The sequence below is a fragment of the Spermophilus citellus genome (genome assembly GCF_964194105.1).
Source record: "Spermophilus citellus genome assembly, chromosome: 19".
NCBI classification, from domain to species: domain Eukaryota; kingdom Metazoa; phylum Chordata; class Mammalia; order Rodentia; family Sciuridae; genus Spermophilus; species Spermophilus citellus.
Window position 1 is genome coordinate 15440105 of NC_138201.1, and position 24488 is coordinate 15464592.

The 24488-nt window shown below is 37.0% G+C and overlaps 1 protein-coding gene across 1 annotated transcript in view; it reads left to right on the top strand.

Annotated features, from left to right (window-relative positions):
• FANCD2 (FA complementation group D2) overlaps positions 1-24488 on the top strand; it is a 58869-nt gene that overhangs the window by 17094 nt on the left and 17287 nt on the right. Inside the window, exons 14-32 of the mRNA XM_081276014.1 lie at positions 331-360; positions 1446-1589; positions 3026-3160; positions 4117-4248; positions 7048-7155; positions 10082-10191; positions 12187-12244; positions 13249-13368; positions 13780-13853; positions 14154-14300; positions 14987-15087; positions 15524-15639; positions 17349-17457; positions 19665-19775; positions 20032-20144; positions 21144-21287; positions 22448-22564; positions 23604-23732; positions 23845-23963. Of these exons, the coding sequence (XP_081132140.1) occupies positions 331-360; positions 1446-1589; positions 3026-3160; positions 4117-4248; positions 7048-7155; positions 10082-10191; positions 12187-12244; positions 13249-13368; positions 13780-13853; positions 14154-14300; positions 14987-15087; positions 15524-15639; positions 17349-17457; positions 19665-19775; positions 20032-20144; positions 21144-21287; positions 22448-22564; positions 23604-23732; positions 23845-23963 (2117 nt within the window). The remainder of the gene's footprint in view (positions 1-330; positions 361-1445; positions 1590-3025; positions 3161-4116; positions 4249-7047; positions 7156-10081; positions 10192-12186; positions 12245-13248; positions 13369-13779; positions 13854-14153; positions 14301-14986; positions 15088-15523; positions 15640-17348; positions 17458-19664; positions 19776-20031; positions 20145-21143; positions 21288-22447; positions 22565-23603; positions 23733-23844; positions 23964-24488) is intronic.

The window sequence follows — 24488 nt, forward strand, 5'->3', positions numbered from 1 at the left end:
ACTAATAATAAAAATTAAAAAAAAAAGATAAGTAGAAATAACTGGGCATGGTGACGCACGCCTATAATCCCAGTGTGCAGGAGGAACATGAATTCAAAGCTAGCCTCAGCAAGACCCTATTGCTAAATAAAGTACACTCAGTGGCTGAGTGCCCCTGAGTTCAATCCTGTTCCTGTCCCCCACAAAAAAACGCAGAAATAAAAGCTAAGATAAAAATGATAGATGATTGGCAGATTGGCTGTCAAGTCAGAGAACAGGGCATGCTGAATAAGGCATGAAGAAATGTTCCACTGATGTGTCATAATGTTTTTGTGACCCCTTTTTCCCCAGGCAATTGAAAACATTGAGTCTAAGCACAAGGTAATGCTTTTGTCCTACGAATTTTAAGTATTATAGTCTAAGTAGTGACTTCAGCTAGCTTGTTCTGTTTTCTCTCTCCCTTCAGTTGTTCCTTCTGTGTCTTCTCTAGCTCCTCCAATAAATAATTGCTACTGGGCAACTTGCCAGATGGTCTGCTCCTACTGGTTAATTTTTGCAGCAAAATAAGCCTATAGTATCCAGAAAGAGAAATCTGGACATTTCAAACATAAGTTGTAGTTAAAGAAAGTGACATCTCTACTTGGGTCAGTCCTATCCCTGCTTTGTCTGATAACCCTTTCTTTCTCCTACCTGGTGGAATTGTCGAGATGATGGCATTTTGTGTTTTACTTTATCCATGTAGTCCTGAGTAGATCAGAGTCTTCCCACTGTCAAGATCTGGTACTGGTCTTTCTCTTATTTCTAGAAGCCAGATGATTGAGTTTCTTATGTACTGATTGGATCTCTCTAAAGCTTTTTTTTTTTTTTTTTTTTGGAATCTGTTTTGTTCTGTGGGATTTTTGTTAGGCTATTCAGTTGTTGTTGAAAGACTATCTTAAAAGCTTTTCTGATATGGAATAAAAGACTGAAAATAATATTTTTAAAAAAATAGTTTTTTAGTTGTAGGTGGACACAATACCTTTATTTTATTTACTTATTTTTATGTGGTACTAAGGATTGAACCCAGTGCCTTTCTCATGCTTGGTAAGTACTCTACCATTTTGACACAACCCCAGCCCACAAAACAGTTTTTTTAATGATGAAAATATATTCTGGAATTGGCAAGTGATTTAATCTTTTTCTTTTGATAAATGTGAAGATGTTCAAAATACTTCTTTGATAATATCACTTTCACTTATGTTCTGATGTGTTTTTAAGACATACCAGTAGTTAATAATCATGGCACTTTATTTCTTTGAAAAATATTTCTGGCTTTTGTGAAAATTGAGGCACTCCCATGGGAGTATGTTGAAAAAGTAAATATATCTATTCTGAGTTTTAATGGGAAAATGTTGAGAGCTACTCTTTTATTGTAGTAAATGTACTGATTTACTAACTATTTTCATCTGTTGCGTACTTATCAATAGAGTTTCGACCTGGCAATGATTTTCATCATTTATAGCACTAATACTCAGGCAAAGAAGAACATTGAGAGAGTGGTAAAAAACAAGATCCGATCTGGCTCCATTCAAGAAGACTTGCTCGAGAGTACTTTCTGTATTCATTATGTGGTAAGTGTCATAAAGTTAGGCAATATTAGTCTGACATATAGAGAGAGGTAACTGTTCCTATCCAGTGTAGAATTCCTAATATCTTTGCTGAGTGTTTATTTTTCAGAAGGAGTTCCAACATTTTAAAACATGTGAGAGGTCTGAGGGCATAGCTCAGTGGTAGAATGCTTGCCTAGCATTCACAAGGCCCTGGGTTCAATCCCCAGTACTTAAGGGAAAAATCCAACAAAATAGGATTATTTTTATTTATTTTTTTTAATATTTATTTTTAGTTTTCGGTGGACACAACATCTTTGTATGTGATGCCGAGGATCGAACCCGGGCTGCATGCATGCCAGGCGAGCGCGCTACCACTTGAGCCACATCCCAGCCCACAAAATAGGATTATTACCTTGATTGAGACATTATCGTCTTAGTAAACAAATCTAAGGTTTTTTTTTTTTTTTAAGATTGATTTTCATGAAATTAAAACTAATTTTAACTGACTTAAATTCAGTTCTTTTATAGCAATTGTTTTAATTCAGGTCTTCTAATTCTGCCCTTTTAATCTAAGATAAAAGTCTTCTACAGCTGCCTGTCATCTCATTATTGAGAGTTTTGAATCTTTTTTTTTTTTAATATTTTTCAGTTATCGACCTTTACTTATTTATTTGTTCATATGTGGTGCTGAGAATCGAACCTAGTGCCTCACACATGCCAGACAAGTGCTCTATCACTGAACTACAACCTCAGCCCCAGAGACTTTTTAATCTTAATTTTGCATTTGTCATTTTACTTGTCTGGTTCTCTGCAACTTGCAGCTTTGGTAAATTGGCCTTATAAAATCTTGTCCAAAGATGTTTGTAAAAACCTTGAAAAAAATAGGAACCATAAGAATGCTAGTAGAGATGTGAATATGGATCTGTTGATCCATTTGTGTTTGAACATTTGACATTGAGAACCACAGGTGATGATTCTTATCAAAATGTGAACCATTCAAACTGGAATTTCAGAAGCTGGGAGTAGTGTTTTGCTAGCTAAATATTAGAAGGGTTTGGCTTAGGAATTGACAAAAATATGTAGTTGCGTCTTAAGATTTTATATAGAAAATGTGTTTAATGTTTGTATTATTATGTTATGTATTTTGTGGAGTACTGGGGATCAAATCTAGGACCTCACACATGTAAGACAAGCAGTCTACCACTGAGTTATCAGTTATCCCTAGCCTTTTCTTTTCTTTTTTGACAAAGGGTCTCACTAAATTTCCCAGGCTAGCCTTGAACTTAGAATCCTCTTCCCAAGTCACTGGGACTGTAGGTGTGTGCTACCATGCCCAACCAAAAGGGATATTTTCTTAAGAGATACTAGTGGTTAATAGCAACTCTTAGAAATAACCATTATTTCTAATAATTAGTTTTTCCCATAGTTTGTTTTCTGTTTATTCTTTGCTTTTTCAGGTTCTGAAGGATATTTGTCCATCCATTCTATTACTGGCTCAGAGTTTGTTCCACTCTCAAGATCAAAATATAATTTTGTTTGGCAGTCTCTTATACAAATACTCATTTAAGTTTTTTGACACTTACTGCCAGCAGGTATGTTGAAATATTTATTTTGGTTAAGGAGGTAAGAGAATGAAAGAATTCTGAGTGAATTGCATGTGATTTAATGTTTATTTCTTCAGTTGGAAAGCATTAAAAACTGGACTTTAGGAAAGGTCAGTTCTGTTCCCCGTCTTAAAATGAGGAGTCTGATGTGGGATATCTTGTGAGCTTCAGAATTCTTTGGGTCTAAAATTAAAGTCCAAATTCATTCTACTTCAGGTAGACATGGTTGAATGGGTTGGGTTTTTAGGTAGTTTTCCGAGTACAGGGATGACAAACTTAGCTTTAAATAATAAACTCCATTTGATCCTAGAGTTGTCCCTTAAAAATAAGTATAGTAAAAAATAAATGAGAAATACTTAAGTTCTAACACTGTCCCCATGAACACGAGACACAAAATTTAATAGTGCATATCCAGAGGGAGGGCTATACTTGTGGAGAGTGATTATGAAAGCTAAGCAACTCACCAAAATGCTGTCTCTAAAATACAAAAAAGGGCTGGGGATGTGGCTCAGTGGTTGAGTGCCCCTGATTTCAATCCCTGGCACCCTCCTCTTCTCCAAAAAAGAAAATCTATAAAACTTTTACCTCCTTGAGTGCCATCTTTTCAAGAAATTTCAACAGATGATGTCCAACCTTAACTTTAGGAGTAAAATTCAACTCATATGGGAAAGATAAAGAAAGATACACCAAGGATCAAAATCAGGAGGGCTGAGATAGTGTTCACTGATAAATTGTGGGAAATAGGTTAAGATGGGATGGGAGTGAAGTTCCATTGTCTGAAGCCAATGACAATGAAAATTAGATAATAAATAATAAGATCAGGTGAGTTGTGATTTTAACAAAGGAGAACCTGGAAAGTTCTTGGGCATGAACCCCTTTCGATAGACGGTGCCATATTTTTTTTCCCCACACTGTCCTATTGACTCCCTCTCTGCATTGTACAGGAAGCAGTTGGTGCCCTAGTGACCCATGTCTGCAGTGGGAATGAAACAGAAGTTGATACTGCATTGGATGTCCTCCTTGAGTTGATAAGATTGAACCCATCTGCTATGAGACTGAATGCTGTCTTTGTGAAGGTATGTCTTGGCTCTTTTGTTGTATGTATTGAATAATTTTTCTTTGTTGAATGTGTTTGAGAGTAATCTGATGTCTGTTAGTAGTCATTTATTTTATATTCTTTAGATTCTGAGCATTATAATGGGTGGGAAGAGTGGAAGGAAGTACATTGATGGGCCAATAATAGGAAAAAATGACTCATCACTTAACATATTCATTCAGTAAAACTTCTTAATACTTAACTATGTGCTACACTGTTCTGGGTGCTCTGGATGTAAAGATCTTTGCCCTTGATGATAGAGATTAAGACACATAAGCAAGTCACTGAAATAGAAATGATGAAGTCTGTAATGAAGAGAAATTGCTATAGGTATAACAGAGAAGGAATAATTAAACTTGGTTTGCAAAGCTGGAAAAGCCTTCAAAGAGGGGCTACCATTTGAGTGAGGTGTTGTTTTTTTTGTTTTTGTTTTTGTTTTGTTTTTTGTTTTTTTAAAGAAAGGAAAGACTCCAAGAGGAAGGAAGGAAGGAGTGAGTTCTGGAAGAGAACAGTGTGAGCAGAAGCAAAGTAGTGCCTAAGTTCATGTGTGTCTGAGTGATGATAAGTGGAAAAGCATGGATATAGAGTAGGGTATGGCAGGAAGTGTTAGGAATTGAGACTGGTAGGACCTAGGACAGGGCCAGGTATAGAGGGTATCAAAACCATGCTAAAACTGGATGTGATGGTGCATTCCTGTAATCCCACTTTCTTGGGAGACTGAGACAGGAGGATTATAAATTCAAAGGCAGCCTGGGCAATTTAGTGAGACCCTGAATCAAAAAGGGCTGGGGATGTACAGTAGTAGAGCACCCCTGGGTTCGAGCCCTGTACTGTAAGAATCAAGCAAACAAATCATGCTAAGGAGTTTCAGTTTGATTTTATAAACAACAGGGAGCCAGTACCGACTTTTTTTTTTTTTTCTTTTTTAAGTATTGGGGATTGAAGTCGAGTCTCACACATGCTAGGTGAGCACTTTACCACTGAGCTGCATTCTCAGCACTTTTTATTTTATTTTGAGGCAGAGTCTCACTAAATTGACCTGGCTGGCTTTGAACTTGAGATCCTCCTTAGCCTCATGAGTAGCTTTGATTATAGGTGTCCACCACCATTCCTGGCTTGCTAATAAAGATTTTTATAAGAAGTTGACCTAATCACATATTGTGGTTGGATTGGAGACCACTGAAATAGTCCAAAGGAGTGAGAATAAGAAAAGAGAGGGAATGATTTGCTTTTAAGACAAGTTAGTGTTACCATCCATATGATTATCAGGAATATTTAACAAATGAGGAACAGAGAATTAGGTCCAAATTTTGTATCTTAGAAAACTATATGATTGGCTGTCCATTTCCTGAGCTGAGAAGAGCCGGAAGAGAGTGCATCTTCTGCAGAAAGGATAATGAATTCAGTTTGTTATGTCCATATGTACCTGATTATGGAAAGTTGGAAATTCTGGTTTGGAGCCTAGGGGACATGTGTGGAGGAGGGTTTAGTTTGAATGTGCATATTATCGATAACCATACAGGTGTGAGTTAAAGTGAGACAGTTTTTGAGGCGGAAGCCCAGAGAATGCACAAATTTTGAGAACATTAAAGTGGTAGACTAGAGCAAATGTCCATGCAAGGAGAACGAGAAAACAAGAAGGTGAATAATATGAACTAGCAGGATGTCAGGTAGTAAAAGCTCAGTTGAGGGGCTAAGGTTGTGGCTCAGTGATAGAGTGCTCACGTAGCATGAACGAGCCACTGGGTTTGATCCTCAGCACCACATAAGTGTAAAATAAAGATATGGGTCCACCTAAAACTAAGAAATAAATATTTTAAAAAAAAAAGACCGGGTGAAAGGGAGCTTCAAGACTCATGGATTTTCTATAGTGTTGGATGGTATAGAGAATGAAGATTGATAAGAAGCCATTTTCTTGGGCAGTTACGCTATCTCTGGTAACCTTTGTCAAAAGAGTGTTACTTGAATAAGGAGCAATAACTTGGGGGTATGGAGTCAACATTTGAGAAAACTTAAGGGGGGGAGAGAGTAGCTTGAGAGAGAAACAAGGGAGATATATTTAGGTGACGAGGTTTGAGATAACTTGTGGACCAAAAGAAGGATTCAATAGAAAGGAAGAAATGGAAAATATTCTTTAATTAATTAGTTGAAAATTTATAAAGCTAGTACTACATCATCCTCAGGCCACCTTTGAAAGGCCTTCTGTTATCCCTTTATAAGAGAAAACTGAGGTGTTGCCCAAGGTCAAAAAGTACAGTTTCCTGGTGACCTCCTCCAGATCTGCAGAGACAGGATAAATAATTCATGGAGTAGAAGCTGGAAAGGGATGACATCATAAGGAGTAGGATTGGAGACAACTTTTGGTGGCATATTGTTTTCACTGATAAAAAAGAAAAGGAAGAGTGGAAATAAAGAATACAGTGAAGTCAGAGGTGTACTAGGAAGACAAAGCAGAGGTGTTGAAAGCCCTGATTCAGAGTTCAGAGACCAACGTGATAAGGGCAAATATGCCAGACTCAAGAGTATGGAGACTTTATCTTTCCTGGTGGTGCTTCCTAGTCTCTGATAATAAGATGGGCTTACAAAGCTTCATAAGCCCTTTCAGCTTACGTTCAGAATATGAAATCTTTAGGTTCTGAGCATAGTGTTCACAAGTTAAGCTTTTGGTGAATAGCTGTTGTGCTGTATGTTTATGTTTCTTATAAGGATTTTAAGTTTCTGATTTAAAGAGAAAAAAATGTTGGTCACTAAACTCACTGTTATTTTACTCCCATCACAGGGCATTTTAGATTATCTGGATAATATGTCCCCTCAGCAAATACGAAAACTCTTCTATATTCTTAGCATGTTGGCATTTAGCAAACACGAAGCTAGCAGCCACATTCAGGTAAGAGTTTGTGTGTTAAGAAAGAATCTTTACTTCTTTACTAAAATTTTGCTAGGCAAATCACTCTAAACTGTTCATTGTTCAGTAGTGATGTAAAAGAGTAGTGACAGTCCCGAATTTTTCATTCTTTTCTTACCATTAGCATTAAGTGCCTACTGTTTGCCAGGCACTGAGGTGCTTGGTAGATTGGATCTTATGTCTTGGAGAAACTTGGTCTTTTGGAGTAAAGATGGGTTGGTAAAATCAAGAAAGAAAAGCTGTTTAGGCCAGGCATGGTGGTGCATGCCTGTAATTCCAGTGGCTCAGGAGGCTGAGACAGAAGGATCATGAGTTCAAAGCCAGCCTCAGCAGTGGCGAGGCGCTAAGCAACTCAGTGAGACCCTGTCTCTAAATAAAATACAAAATAGGGTTGGGGATGTGGCTTAGTGGTGGAGTGCTCCTGAGTTCAATCCCTAGTACCAAAAAAAAAAAAAGAAAAGAAAAAAGCTATTCAGGTTCTATTTTGAGTGTTTTAGAGATTTTTTTCTTCTTAAAAAAAACTCACTCTCTCTCTCTCTCTCTATATATATATATATATATATATATATATAAAAATTAAGAGCAGTTAGGTTGGAATTATAACTCCTAGTGATTTTGTATCTTTAGTGCCACCTTGTGGTGGTAATCTGTATTGGACTATAGTTTGAACAACCAGTGCTTTCTTAATTAAAAAAATATTTTGGCAAGATAATATATACATGTGATACAAATTTCAAGATGTATAGAAGGGGGCTGGGGCTGTAGCTTAGTGACAAAGCACTTGCCTAGCATGTGTGAGGCACTGGGTTTGATCCTTAGCACCACATAAAAATTAAAATAAATTCTGTGCATTTACAACTACAAAAAAAAATTTTTTTAAAACCCCAAAATATATAGAAGATATATAGTGAAAAATAACTCCATCTCCCCCAGTATTCTAGGCATCTGAATTGTCTTTCTAATGACAGTATCCCTATTTATATCTTTCTGAGAGTTCTGAGCATTTACAAATTTGTGTTTATCTGTGGTCTTCCCCTCCCTCCTCTTATTCTATGTCTTTGCTTTTTGCATTTAGAAGACTGTATTGGAGATTGCTTCATTATCAATGATGTAAAACTACTTCATTATTTTAATTTTTTATAAGGTATTGATTCTATTTTATATATATTTATTTTTTAGTTGTAGTTGGACACAATATCTTTATTTATTTTTATATGGTGCTGAGGATTGAACCCAAGGCCTCACATGTGTTAGGCAAGCACTCTACTGCCAAATCCCTTCATTATTTTTAAATTAGTAAAATATACTTAACATAAAATTTACCATTTTAACAGTTTTTAGGTGAATAATTCAGTGGCATGAGATCATCATGATAGGGCAAATAAGCCAGAGAAAGGAGAAGATTCTGGAATGGCACAGCAAAAGAATCTATGGGTGCTGGGTTAAAAAAAAAAAAAAAAAAAAAACTAGACCAGGAAGGGTTCTATCATTTACTGTGTGATCTTCAGCAAATTGTTTCATCTCTCTGAGTTTCAAATTTTTCCTCTAAAATAGAAAAGATTGCTTTAAGGATTGGAGACAAATTATAAAAAATTTCTAGAACATTGCCTGGCTCAGAAAGACAAGTATTGAATGTTTTTTCTCCTATGGAATATAGGGGAAAATTTTTAAAAGATCATGAAAGTAGGGCTGGGGATGTGGGTCAAGCGGTAGATAGCACGCTCGCCTGGCATGCGTGCGGCCCGGGTTTGATCCTCAGTACCACATACAAACAAAGATGTTGTGTACGCCAAAAACTGAAAAATAAATATTGAAATTCTCAAAAAAAAAAAAAAAGTTCATGAAAGTAGAAGGGAGTCTGATTAGAGAAGGTAGAAAGGGAGCAGGGAGGGGAAGGGGGCTAATGGGGATGGAAATGATCAAAATGTGTTATATTTATGTATGAAAAGGCTATAGTGTAACCATTTATGTGCATAAAAACAAAGAGCAACCATTTCCTCTGATTTTAGGAGTTTCTCATCATCCCAAATAAAAATCTTTTACTCTTTAGCCAATAATTTTATATTTCCCTGCTCTTAGCACCTACTAATCTCTAAACCACTGTCTATGGATTTGTCTATTCCAGATACCTCATATAAGTGGAATCATACAATATTTGTCTTTATGTGTCTGGCTTATTTCACTTGGTATAATGTCTTAAAGGTTTGTCTATGTAGTAGGATATGTCAAGACTCACTCTTTTTTTTTTTAATATTTATGTTTTGGTTGTTGTTGGACACAATACCTTTATTTTATTTATTTATTTTTGTGTGGTTCTGAGGATCGAACCTAGGGCTCGCATGAGCTAGGCAAGCACTCTATCACTGAGCCACAACACCAGCCCCCAGAATTAACTGTTTATTATAGCTGTATAATCAATTTTATATATACCACACTTTGTTTCATTTATTGATGGACACTTGGGTGGTTTCTACCTCTGGCTATTTGAATAATGCTATTATGAACATTGGTATACATTTGTTTTAGTTTCTATTTTTTGGATGTATACCTAGGAATAGAATTGCTGGGTCATTTGGTGATTTATAATATTTTGAGGAAGCCAGGAACAGGGACATAACCATATAGAACATCCACCATGATGATAACAACAGTTTGTTATTGAAAGTCTATCATGTGCCAGGCAGTGTTCTAGAAATTTTTTATAATTTGTCTCTAATCCTTAAAGCAATGTTTTCCATTTTATAGAGGAAAAATTTGAGACTCAGAGAGATGAAACAATTTGCTGAAGATCACATAGTAAATGACAGAACCCTTCCTACTCTAGTTTTCTTTTAAGCTCAGCATCCATAGATTCTTTTGCTGTGCCATTCCAGCATCTTCATCTTTCTCCATCTTTCTCTCATTGCAGGATGACATGCATCTGGTAGTACGGAAGCAGCTCTCTAGCACCATATTTAAGTATAAACTTATTGGTATTATTGGTGCTATCACCATGGCTGGTGTCATGGCGACAGACAGGTATGCGTGAAGATTCTGACTTATGTGTCTCAAGATCCATCAATCAAGTTGCTGCCTTAGAAAATAAAATGTTACTTTGTGCTTTAACAGTAGACATTAAAGCTGATAGAAACCAGGTGCAGTGTTGTACACCTATAATTCTAGCTACTTGGAGGCTGAGGAAAGGCAAGGCTAGCCTAGGCAACTTAGTGAGATCCTGTCTCAAAAAATTAAAGGGAGAGCCAGGCATGATGGCACACACCTGTAATCCCAGTGGCTTGGGAGGCTGAATCAGGAGGATCATGAGTTCAAAGCCAACCTCAGCAATAGTGAGGTGTTTAGCAACTCAGTGAGACCCTATTTTTAAATAAAAATACAAAAATAGGGTTGAGGATGTCCTCAGTGGTTGAGTGCTCCTGAGTTCAATTTCCAGTACCAAAAACAAAAACAAAAAAAATTAAAGTGGACTGGGGATGTGGCTCAATGGTAGAGCGAGGCACTGGGTTTGTGTGAGGCACTGGGTTTGCTTCTCAGCATCGCATATAAATAAATGAATAAAATAAAGGTCCATCAACAACTAAAAATTAATTAATTAAAAGGGCTGCAGAAATAGCTTAGTGGTATGGTGCCCCGGTTTCATGCCTCAGTACTGGGGGTCAGGGGGAGTCATAAGAGAAGTTAACTAATGTTTTTTGCTACTTTTCTATCTTCCCTTCTAATCTTGACTATGTATACCATATATAGTATTTACAGAATTGTGATCAAAGTCATTATATTTTGTTGGTTAAAAACTAGGAATTGGGCTGGGACTGAAGCTCAGTGGTAGGGTTCTTGCCTAGCATGGGTGAAACATTGTCTTTGATTCTTAGCACCACATAAATAAATAAAGTCATGCTACCCATCTTCAAAAAAAAAAAAAAAAAACCACCTAGAAATTGCCCAGAGATACAGTTCTAGAAGTCTTTCATTTTGAAAAAAAAAGGAGAAATTTGATCTTCCTGCAATGTATTTTTTTCTGTATTTGTTCCTCATGTAGGCAGTGAATAGTGCAGGTCTACATTGCTGTGTTAATTCTGTCTAAAACTTCATGTTTGGTATGAATAAGGTCTTCCTTGTAGATTTCCTCCCTTTTTGCTCCCGGATTGTAACATCTAAAGTCATGTTGGATTTGGGGTTTGATAACGGTGTTGCCATTTCAAACTGACATTAGTTTAATTCATGCTTTTTGGAATTATTTATCAGAAATTCCCAAGACCCCAGGATACATCCTTAGAATCAGCATTAATAATCTGAAGAGGCTGCATTGTGTATTGGTTAAGAATTTATTCACTGAAGCCACACTGCTTGCCTGGAGTCAAATCTTCTTTGTGTACTAGCTGATGATCTTGGGCAAGTTACCTCACATCTGTGAAATGAGGACAATGATAGTATTAAGTTCATAGTTACTGAATGTATTAAGAGGTTAGAGCAGTGTCCAGCACATAGTGTACACTTAAGAAGTGTTTGCCTTAAGCAGGCATGGTGGTTCACATCATAGTTCCAGCTACCCAGGAGGCTGAGATAGGAGGATCACTTCAGGCCAGGGGTTCAAGAGGCCAGCCTGAGTCAACATAGGTAGATCCAATCTAAAGAGAAAAAAAAAGTACTTGCCTTTATTTGTATTATTTTTACTAATTTTCTGTGCCCTTAAAAAAATGTATGAGCTGGGTGTGTTGGCGCCTACCAAGGTCTTAGCACTTGGGGAACAGAGACAGGAGGATTACGTAAGCCCAGAAGTTTAAGACCAATCTGGGCAACATAGTGAGACTGCCTTCCACACCCCAAGCCAAAACAAAACAAAAATCATAATAATATATATTAGATAGCTAACCTTTGCTCTAATCCACATTTTTGTGGACAAAATAATACTCCTCTATGCCTTCATAAACTTTTATCTTCTGCCTCAGGGAAGGCAGGGTTCTTAAACTTATAAATAAATAAAATTTTACAAAATGAAACCAAAATTCTTGTTTCTAGAATTATATCTGCTTTGACCCAAAGGAGAGATGACCTGAACAATGAGCAGTGTACACAGGTGAGTTTGTGCAGTATAGTCAAATATATTTATGAGTAATAGGAATTGTTTCTCATTACTGTCAGTTCACTAGAAAGAGTACTTGTTTTTAATAATTTGATTTCCTGAACTCATACCTCTTATGATGTTTACCATTATCAGCATGCTTAGAATCTATTGATAGACCCTATTTCTATATCTGTTTAATCTCTCCAATTAAACTATAAATTAAAAAAAATTTTAGTTGTAGTTGGACACAATGCCTTTATTCATTCATTTAGTTTATTTATTTATTTTTATGTGGTGCTGAGGATTGAACCTAGGGCCTTTCATATATTAGATGAGCACTCTACTACTGAGCCACAACCCAAGCCCCTAAACTATAAATTCTTACCAAGAACAATGAGCCATGTTTAAAGAGTAGCAGGGTGGTTCCGTGTTAGATCGTTTACCTGGTGTGTACAAGGCCCTGGGTTCCATCCCCAGCATAGCCAAAAATGAAAAAGAGTTGCAGGTTGGTTGGAGTATAGGGGATAATAAGTGTACAATGGGAAAGTTGGGCTTAAATCTAATTCAGAGGGAGCCATGGTTATAGTTCAGTGGTAGAGACTTGCCTAGCCCATGTGAGGAATTGGGTTCAATCCTCAACACCACATAAAAATAAACAAACAAATAAATAAAAAGGAATATAAAAAATAAGCTAGTTCAGAGATAGAAAACATAGGGATGTGAATATCAGGCAGATATTTTTAATTTTACTTTTTAAGCAGAGGTAATCCTTAAGTATTCTTAGCATAGAATTGAAATAATTGTAGCTTTTGCTTTAGAAAAAATTAATGAGACTGCATATGTCTTATGTATTGGAGAAAGCATGTGGCTAGATAGAGACAGACTAGTCGGGAGGCTCAGGAAAACCTCAAGTGAGAGGTAGAGCTTTGCCATTAATGTTGGAAGGAGCTTGATATTGAATGGAGCAAATGGAGCTTAGGGAGGAGTGAAGCATTCATTCTCTTCCACCGCTCCAGGTGACCTCCTTGCTGCAGTTGGTTCATTCCTGTAGTGAGCAGTCTCCTCGGGCCTCTGCACTTTATTATGATGAGTTTGCCAACCTAATCCACGAAGGGAAACTAACTCCAGAAACCTTGGTAAGGCTGTGGCTTTTCTTAAATCAGTAAAGCATGAGAGCCTCAAGTTCTGTCTGTTACAGTGTGAAAACAGATTATCCTGCGAGTTCTCCCACATTTTAGTTGGAAAGGCTGTTCTACCCTTCCCTGTTTCAGGGCTCTCCTCTGATGCCTCCTTCTCATGATAATAGTTATGAAGAGGAGGAGGAGGAGGAGAGTTGATGGAGGTGTTGATAGACATCATTTGTTTGAGAGCCCTATTCTATGCCAAGTACTCGGCTAAGCACTTTCTATGCATTCTCTCTTTCCTACTTTCTCCTTTTTAGAAATGAGGAACTGAGGCTTAGAAAGGTTAACAATCATTTGTCTAGGGCGAGTACATCTCTATCACAAGTACATCCTGAACTACTGTCTCTCTTTTGTTTCCTGAAGGAATGGATTGGACCAACTGTCTTTAATGATTTCCAAGATGCCTTTGTGGTGGACTTCTGTGTTATTCCAGAAGGGTAAGTACTGGTTTGGTAGTAGTGGTAAAGAAGTTGCCTCAGTTCAATCAGTAACTGTTGCAAACTTCAGAATACCCTTGATCTCAGCCAAATCTGCCCACTCCCTCTGTTTCTTTCCTCCAAGCCCCCAACACTCCTGCACCCCCAACTCCAGAATTGCTAAGATTGCCCACTTGTTCTATTCCCCATTTCTAACTTTTCTCCATAATACTTTTGTTTGAAATTGGCTTGTTCTAGTGGTTTCTCTTATAACCTTACTTAATCCTGACTTGAGCATCAGCTTCTGGGTTCTCTTCACAGTGACTTTCCGTTTCCTGTGAAAGCTCTCTATGGGCTGGAAGAATATGATACTCGTGATGGGATCGTCATCAACCTCCTGCCACTGCTATTTTCTCAGGAATTTGAAAAAGAGGGAAGTCAAATGACTTCACAGGAACCAGGCAAAAAGTCAGTACAAGTTTTCTTTTCTATAACTTTGTTGATATTTTGAATGTTTATAGGAAATGCCCATAGTTCTTTCCGTCTGAGGAAAACTTGAGTCAAAAAACTTAATTCCAAGGGGCTGGGATTTTAGCTCAGTGGTGGAGCACTTGCCTCACACTTATGTGCTACCAGGTTCAATCCTCAGCACCACATAAAAATAAATAACAGTTATTATGTCCATCTATAACTAAAAAATAAAATATTTTTAAAAAAAGACTATTCCAAAAGAGATGGTATTTGGAGGGAATAGAGAGACTGGAACAGAGTTCTTGTTTTTTTTTTCTTCTTGGACCCTAGAGTTGAGATTTGTATTGCCTCTCTGAGAGCCAACAGATGTTCTGTGAGGCTATTTTTTCTTATGTTCATTATTTCTTTCTTTCCTCTCATGAATATTCTTGGCTACCTCTGTCTCTGTCACACCTTCCTTGATCTCAGTTCTGCTTCACGTTCATTCCACATACTCTTCACCTTCCTATAATTTAGGTGATTGTTTGCTGAGCATTCTTGCCATTTGTTTCTTGCCATTTGTTATAAAAGTAGACATTTATTGTGGGCATACTTTTTAATTATAAACTTGAGCTCCTAATAGGCTTGGACTAACATAACTGTGACTATTGAGTGTGTTCTAGCAATGGATTTTTCTTTCCCAGATTGGTGTCTCCGTTGTGCCTGGCTCCCCATTTCCGGTTATTGAGACTTTGTGTGGCAAGACAACATAATGGAAACCTGGAGGAGATTGATGGTCTCTTAGGTATAGGAGAAAGCTCTCAGATCCTTTCTTCTTTGTGACCTTTTGGTATACATAGACAAGGACCAGACCAGTACATGGTGTATGTGAAAAGCAATTTTCTAACTTCATAGAGTGGTATAGCAATAATGATGGGATTCCAGAGACAAAATAGTCTGAATGGAATCCCATATGTTAACAGATCAATTGTTGTTGTAGTTTCATATTACTTCCTAGTATTTCTGTCCATAATTCTTATAGAAACTTCCTAATTATATTTGTTGTTTGCTGTGTAATATCCAAGTATTTTTTTGAAACTAGTATGGAAGTATTTTTTGAGGTGAATCAAAGCTTGACCCTCAAATATGAAATAAGGTGGAAAGTTAGTAATCCAGGGGCACAACCAGATTTTTATTGGTTTAAGCTAAAGGTGTTGGAAATGTTTTTTCTTCTCCCTCAGATTGTCCTATATTCCTTACTGACTTGGAGCCTGGAGAGAAGCTGGAGTCCATGTCTCTCAAGGAGCGTTCCTTCATGTGTTCACTCATATTTCTTACCCTCAACTGGTTCCGAGAGGTGAGCAGAGTTGCTAGGATATTTCACCTATTGTCCGTAGTTTTTTTTTCAAAACAAAACTGTTTTCTTGGCTCTCATAAGACTCCCTGAAAAGTCTCCACCAAGCACTAATGCCTATGTGCCTCTCTAGCTATTACATCCCACATCTCACTACTCCCCAACTCTGTGTACTTCTTCAACTCACTAAATCAAAGTACTTTGCTCATGTAGCCCAGCTTTGCCTCCTCCCAGCCTCCTCTGCTGAGAATGAACTCTTCACATCTCCACTGTGGAAATGATGCTTATTCTAGCATAGGCATGTGCTGTTGTTTGGAATAAGTGAGATGAGTGCTGGTAGTTTCCCTTCCTTCAGAACATGTTTGTGTTTGACAGCAGTGGCAACATCTTTACTACCCTCTCACTGACTTTCCCTTGCATTTTATTTCAGAGAATGTTTGCGCGCTTGAATGAACTTAAATTTGATTGTCATAGTTTTATTTTAATATGGGCAGGAGAGGTGTTTGACCTCGTTTTACACATAGGGTTTCATGTACAAAGTTCAAAGTCATTAAAATGTTTAAGTGCTGAGATGATTTCTTTGTTATTTAATTCATACAACAACTATATTTGTATTTTATGGTTGAAGAAATAAAATCTCAGAAAAGTTAGATTGAGCCAAGGTCACAGCTAGTAAGTAGCAGAGTAAGACTTGTATCACTAGAATTTGTGTTCTCCAGCTATTCTGCTTTTTTTTTTGTAAAGTAATATAAAGTAGAACTAGGATTAAAAGTCATCTTTCTTGTATTTTAGCCTAGGGATATATTTTCCTCCGTACCACTTTGTTGAGAATAGTTACATTATTGACTTTGTTAATCAGCTTTCCATCACTATTAACAAAATACTTGAGAGGATTAACTTTGAGAAAAGGTTTATTTTAATTCATAGTTTTTGAGATTCCAGTCCATTCAGTTGCAGCACTGCTTTGAGCATGTGATAGTGCAGCACATTATGATGAGAAGCATGTGCTGGACCCCCCATAGCTAGGAATCAAAAGATGAAGAAACGGGGGTCCCATAAGTCCCTTCAAAGGCACACCCTCTGATGTCCACAGAACCTTCCTTGAGGCCCCACCTCTAAAAGGCTCTACCCGTCCCAATAGCACCATACTTGGGGAAACGTGAGCTATTTTTTTCCCCTTTCTTTCTTTCTTTCTTTTTTTTTTTTTTTTGTAGTGCTGAGGATTGAACCTAGGGCCTTGTATGTACTAGGGAAGCATTTTACCACTGAGTCAAATCTGCAGGCCTATTTTTTTCTTTAAAGAAACTTTTTTTTTTCTTTTTTTTAAGTTGCAGTTTGACATTTATTTATTTTTATGTGGTGCTCAGGATCGAACCCAGTGCCTCGCACACGCTATACAAGTGCTCTAATGCTGAGCCACAACCCCAGCCCTACAGACCCATTTTTTTATTTAGGATCTTGCCAAGCTGCCCAGGTTGGTTTCCAACTTGTGATTGTCCTGCCTCAACCTCCCAATTTGCTGGTATTACAGTCATGAGCCACTGTGACTGACTACCACATTAGCCTTTTGGGGATATTCATGATCCAAACTGTAGCACAGACTAAATTCACAGATATGCTGCTTAGTGACATCTTTCAGATCTGGGAAATAATGCAAATAAGATTAAAATCTAAAAAGTTCAAAGTATGAAAATGTAGTTTGCATTTTGCAGGTTGTAAATGCCTTCTGCAGACAGACATCACCTGAGATGAAGGGGAAGGTGCTCTCTCGATTAAAGAACATTGTAGAACTGCAGGATATTCTGGAAAAGTACTTAGCAGGTAAGGAAGTCCTATATTGGTAGCCCTAGTAAGGTCAGTGGCAAGGAAATAAGGAACTAAGCTGTTGAGCCTGGCTCAGTGACAGCAGTTTCCTATACCTCTAGATCAAAGAGGATGTGTGCTCAACAAATTTTTATTTTTATTTTTTAGTTGTAGTTGGATACAATATCTTTATTTATTTTTATGTGGGGCTGAGGATCAAAGCCAGTGCATCACACGTGTGAGGCAGATGCTCTACCACTGAGCTATAGCCCCAGCCCTGAACAAAATTTTTGATGAGTACTTCTGTTTTTCTCTGAGAGATTCTGTTGTGTAAGGAAATAAAATATAAAAGGAAATAAAATATAAAAAATTATATGCCTACCATGTGCAAGGCCCTGGGTTTAATCTGTAGTAGTGCCCAAAAAACTATTTTATATAAAACATTGGTTGGGCTATTTTAAAGTTACTTTGCTACTTTAAAATTTATTTATTTATTTACAAGTATAAGCAGACAATTAAGAAAGTAAGGAGTGCTAAGTGTGGGCTTTCTCAAGAGTAAGAAGCCAGGGCCGGGGTTGTAGCTCAGTGGTAGGATGCCTACCTAGCACATGTGAGGCACTGGATTGATCCTTAGCACCACATAAAAGTAAATAAATAAAACAAAGGTATTTTGTCTATCTACTACTAAACAAAATTAAAAAAAAAAAAAGTAAGAAGCCTATTTATTTATTTATTTTTGCAGTGCTTGTAATTAAACCCAGGGGCACTCTGCTACTGAGTTACGCCCCAGCCCTCTCTCTCTCTCTCTCTCTCTCTTTTTTTTAAAAAAATATTTATTTTTAGTTATAGGTGGATACAATATCTTCATTTTATTTTTATGTGGTGCTGAGGATGGAACCCAGTGCCTCATGCATGGCAGGTGAGCGCTCTACCTCTGAGCCATAGCCCCAGCCTGGCCCCAGCTCTTTTTAAAGTTTTATTAATTTATTTTATTATGTTAGTCTTGCTAAGCTGACTAGGCTGGCCTCAAACTTGTGATCCTTCAGCGTCAGCATCTGAGTTGCTGGGAGTATAGATAGGCATGTACCACTGTACCAAGCTACTTTGCTGTTTTGGATGTTAAACTTCCAGTGACCTTTTGCCTTCTTAAACATAGTCATGAGGACTGGGGATGTGGCTCAAACAGTAGTGCACGCGCCTGGCATGCATGCGGCCCGGGTTCGATCCTCAGCACCACATACAAAGATGTTGTGTCTGCAGAAAAGTAAAAAATAAATATTAAAAAATTCTCTCTCTCTCTCTCTCTCTCTCCTCCCTCCCCCCCCTCTTAAAAAACAAAAAACAAACAAACAAAAAAAAAAAACACATAGTCATGAACCAGGAGTAAGGATTAAGACCTTGCTGGGTGTGATAGCATGACTGTAAACTCAGCTACTTCATAGGCTCAGGGTAGCCTGGGCAAATTAATGAGCCCCTGTCTCAAAAATAAAAAGGACTAGGGGTATATTAGCAGAACATTCCTGGGTTCAATCCTCATCAGTACCCCTCCCACACACACACAATAAATAAATTTATGTATACATAAAAACCTCTTCATACCTTTTGATTATTAAATAAACTGGTTGTTTTGAAGTGCTAGCTTGATTTCTCTGAAGAAAATATGAAGCCTCCCTTAAATTTCATCTAAAATAAAAGGGTATAAAGCAAACTGTTGTGTGATCAAATGTTATTAATATTGTTAGGTTTAAAATGTTAGTCTGTTTATTTTTAGTCCTTATCTGTTTGGTTATTTTATATCATCATTTAGAATGGTTTTATGTTAATTGATCATTATCAATCATGGTAATATAATTTTCCTGTAAGTTCTCTGGCCATTTGCTTATGAAAAAAATATCAGTTGACTTGAATGTGTCTTACAAAAATTCACTGCTATAATTGGTAATTTTATTATTTTTTTTTCAAATGATTTTTTTAGAGGGGGGGGGAGAGAGAGAATTTTTAATATTTATTTTTTTAGTTTTCGGCGGACACAATATCTTTGTTTGTATGTGGTGCTGAGGATCAGACCGCCTGCATGCAAGGCGAGCGCGCTACCGCTTGAGCCACATCCCCAGCCCCAATTGGTAATTTTAGAAATTGGTTTTTAGCCAAGTGGGTGGTTGCATCCCATGTCGGATGGTGATATATGGTTGGTATACATTGGGCTTCTGCCTGCTCTATTTCAGTCACCCCGGACTATGTTCCTCCTCTTGCAAACTTTGACTTGGAAACTTTAGATGTAATACCTCATAGCAATTCTGCTGCTTCAGCAAAAAACAGAAAAACAGGAAAGATAGGTGAGTATATTCTTTTGTCTTACCGCTCCCTGAGCCATGTTGAATTAACCCAAGAGGTTATATATTGAGGCATCAGTAATTGGAAAGATGATGTAATTAACCTCTTTGTTAGTAGACTTATAAATGTACTATAATTTGGTCATAAAATTACTTCTTTTACCTGTAGGTAGTGTTAAAAGTTATTTCTTGAGAGCAGAAATATTTGGCAAAGCATGTGTTTTGATTCTTGAGTTTCTTTTTCTCTTTGAAACACAAGGAGGAAGGAAACGAAAAGCAGATGGCAGCAAAGCACCCTCCCCTGACACACTTTCAAAAGAGGATAATTCAGAATGTGATGCTGTGCCAACTGGTAGAAGCCAGCTAGAGAAGGTATTGGAGTGGTGGGTGTGTGACAAAGGTGGCAGCAGCCCAGTAAGATCGTTAGAGAGCCAGCTTTATTCTCCCAGTCCTTGGAGGACTCTCTGAATAACAAAATTCAAATTATACTCCTAAATCCTCTTGCCTCCCACACACTTAGTTGTTTTCCCTAATTATTTTCTTGCATGTTTTACTTCCCTTGTTCTGTACCCCAGTGGTACTTGAATTCTCTCTCATAGCAATTATCAAGTTGTCAGTCTTTTAAAATTATATTTCTTAAGCTCTTTCTCATTCTAACCCCAGATAATCAATTTCTCAATGAATTGAGATAACTTGAAATGCTTTGTACAGTTTCTGGTAATTGATTAGTACCAGAACTTTGTACTATTCATGGAATGGTTTTCATGTATTTGTGAAATTGCCTGAACCATGTGGAACCCAATTATTTCTGTTTTTCAGTTACCACTTTTTAATGTAATTTATTATGTATGATTCCAATAATCTTCCTATGGTTGGTATTAATGTCTATATTTAATACATGAGGCAACTAAGACCCAAGGAGGATGAGTAACCTGCCCAAGGTCACACAGTAAGTGCTTGAGCTACGAGTTGAAGCCAGATCATCTTCTTAGCCCTAAGCTCATATTTTTCTTTACCAAATTATAATGTCATGATCTGCTTAATATTTTATCCCTAAGCAGAAGCCAACCAAGAGTCTTGGTATTAACTTATATTTCCACATGAAATTAAGTGCTCTGCCTTAGAATATTTAGGGATTTTTGTGAAAAGAAGGTGATGATGTAATGGAAATGTAAATTTTTGCATAAAATTAATGTGTATTTGCACTTTGGAATCTTCTTTAAAAATTAGATTGATACGGGGCTAGGAATGTGTAGTGTGTTGGTAGATAGTATCAGTGGTTCCCCAGTATTGCCAAAAAAAAAAAAAAAAGTTAGATTAATACAGAAGACCTTTTTTTTATTCTCTTGGTTGCTGATACTTTCTTCCCAGGAGATCACAGGGAAGGAAGGAAAAACATCAGTGTCACTACAGAATTACAGTGCATTTTTTCGAGAGGTGGACATTGAGGTCTTCTCTATTCTGCATTGTGGACTTGTGACCAAATTCATCTTAGATACTGAAATGAACACAGAAGTAAGTGACATATGGGATCTTAGAAATTAATCATCTTTCACAAAATTCCTAGCTCTATTTTTATTTCAAAAAGAACACTGTGACATTGAAACACTGTGACATTGAAATTTTTAGAGGGCTGTGGGCAAGCCCCTGAGTTCAATTCCCACCACTGAAAAAAAGGAAAAAGAATGATGACTTCAAATGCCTTTATATGTGAGAATAACAATGCGTATTTGTGCTCGTCTTCTATGGTGTTATAGACTATAATAAAATATTGTGCTGATGATGTTATTCTTGACTTTAGGGTAATAAACTAAGTAGTTTACTTTTGTAGAAGAGCACTGTTCTGGTTTATAGAGGTCAAAGCTATGTTTACTTTTTTAGGATGTTGAATGTCCACTAATGTAGACAGTGGGAGTAAACTAGTACTTTTAGCATGATGCATGCTTTCAGATAGGTTATAATCTAATAGAAAAAGTAGAGATAACTAGCAGTACCTGTTCTATTGGTGGCCTATAATATATTAATGGTCTGAACTAAGTGTGTACAAAACTCTGATAAGAGAATGGTTTTTATAATAACAGATTTTTTTTTTACCTGATACTTGTAAGAATATAGGCACCTTCAGAATATGATTTGTATTTTTTTTTTCATTTCTTGCTACATTAGTTTCCCCATGGAGATTCTCCATAAATGTGTGTTAAGTGAATAGTTGAATGTGAGACTATTTCACCCTTTTCACCTATGGCAATGTAATATACTTTCCACTTGTAGTTTATAATAGTAAAATATTAGGAAAAGAAGTATATTAGGTGCAGTTGCCTTGAGTTAAGTCATATTTTTATCATAGTATATTTAAGAGATACATCTTGGTTACACAGGTGGAAAAATACACAAAGGAATTTATTTGTAGAGAAAAATTATGACTTCTAATGTATACTGTGTCTCAAATTCCTACTTTAATAACTTGAGAATTTGTTTTATTTTGGAAATGCTTGACTTTTTGATAAGTTAATAGAACACAACAGCCATTCTTTATACGAGATAGGGAAATTTTTTTCTTTTTTTTTATTAGAAATTCAATTCTTCACCTGTGGGGAGGAGTGTTTATGAAATGTATCAAAAATAAAATGACTAGGACATACCTGGAATTATTCCATCTTTCTTCTATGTCACAGGCTACAGAAGTTGTACAGCTTGGGCCTCCTGAGTTGCTTTTCTTGCTGGAAGATCTCTCTTACAAGTTAGATAATATGCTGACACCATCCTTTACTAAGAGAAACCCTTTTCTCAAGGTTAGTGTAAGTACAAGTTTAGAACCTGGGTTCAGTGGATTTGGAAACAAAGCTTGTGGTGGTGAATAATTATCACTTTCTTTTGCATTGTGTTTGGGTCACTGGGTAAGATGGTGGCAGCCCTATTGCCAGATCATATTCACCTTGAATTGAAGGATTCTGGGACTAGCCTAACACAAATGAGGCACCAGGTCTGATAGCACTGCAAAAAAAAAAAAAAGGAAAAGAAATGGAAACCCAGAAAACACAAAAGATACCCATAATAAGACATTTATTTCTAAATTCCCTGAACATTCCTGAATTCTCATCTATGCACAGGTTTGGGGTTTTTTTGTTTTGGTTTGTGGTGCCGGTGGCTGAACCTGGGGACTCACAAATGACCAGGCAAGGGCTCTACCACTGAACTACACCTCCTGCCCTTAGTTTTTGGTTTTAACAGCCTCCTAAACTAAGCCTCAGTATCATAATCAGCTGCCTAGAGAGGCCAGAACCTCAGGTGTGTACATAAGGTACAAATGTAGACCTGCTGGGGGAAGCAATTGATGGTGCAAACAGTACAATGTGAAGGTCTTGGGTATCAGCACCTACACATTGATACAGATGGTTACTTGATTCTTTGTACTATTTGTTCTAAATTCCTGTCTACCTAAATGATTTTTTTAATAAAACACTTCACAAATTTGTGTGTGATCCTTGTGCAGGGGCCATGCTAATCTCTGTATTGTTCCAGTTTTAGTATATGTACTGCCCAAGTGAGCACAGTGATTTCTACTTTTGTGTGAGTTTTATGTCTTTAGTTATGATGGGTCTGTACTTCTTAATCAGACACCATTCTTCCTCTAGAAAGGTTAATCTCTTAGTCATTCGGAAATGGAGCAAGCTTTTTATCCCTTTGCTGAATATAGTCTTAGACAAATAACTCATTTCTCCCACCCAGTCCTACTTAATGACATAAGTTTGACTAAACTCCATGAGGAACATGTAGATTCAGAGAAGATGTCTAACAGTTTCTTCTCTTATAACTCTGAATTTATTGTAGAATAAAGGAAACCGGAATATTGGATTCTCACATCTCCATCTGAAGTCTGCCCCAGAAGTTGTTCATTGTGTTGTTCAACTGCTGACCCCGATGTGTAACCATCTGGAGAATATTCACAACTATTTCCAGGTCATAAGACTATCTTATCCTTATAGAGACTTAAAAATCACCCAGCGAACTGGAGATTTCCTTTTCAAAGAAAAATTGAAGGGAAATTAGGACAGTTCGTTTTTCTTTTTAGAGCTTAGTTGCCGAGGATCATGGTGAAGTTGATGGACCAGGAGTGAAGGCTCAAGAGCACCACATAATGGCTTCCTGTTATCAGAGGCTACTGCAGATTTTTCATGGAATTTTTGCTTGGTGAGTGTATGGGAAGTATGATTATAGACAGAAATGAATGAAAAAGTACTTAATTTTACTTGATGATTAGGCGCTGGGATGTAGATGGATAGGCCCCAGACTTTAGGTAACAATGGTGATTTAGTCTTTTTCATTTGCTCTAGCATCCTCTGGGTCTTATGGGGCCATTATCATTAACCTATTTGACAAATTGAATGACTTGCTGATTAGCTAATGATGACAAATCTGGCCATATTATTTATTTTGTTTCCTGTCGCAAATGTTCTATAATAACTTGGAAGACTGTTACTTAAAAAATTGTGGTAGAGTGCTCACCTAGCATGTGGGAGGCTCTGGGTTCGATTTTCTATACCACATAAAAAAAATAAACTAACAAAATAAAAGTATTGGATCCATCTACAACCAAAAAAGAAATTCTTTAAAAAAATTGTTTCTCAAGAAGTTGTAAATAAATCACAGGTTTTGTGGTAAAGAACTGAACACAATGTGAGCTAGGATATTTTTGGACACCATGGAAGCAGGTAA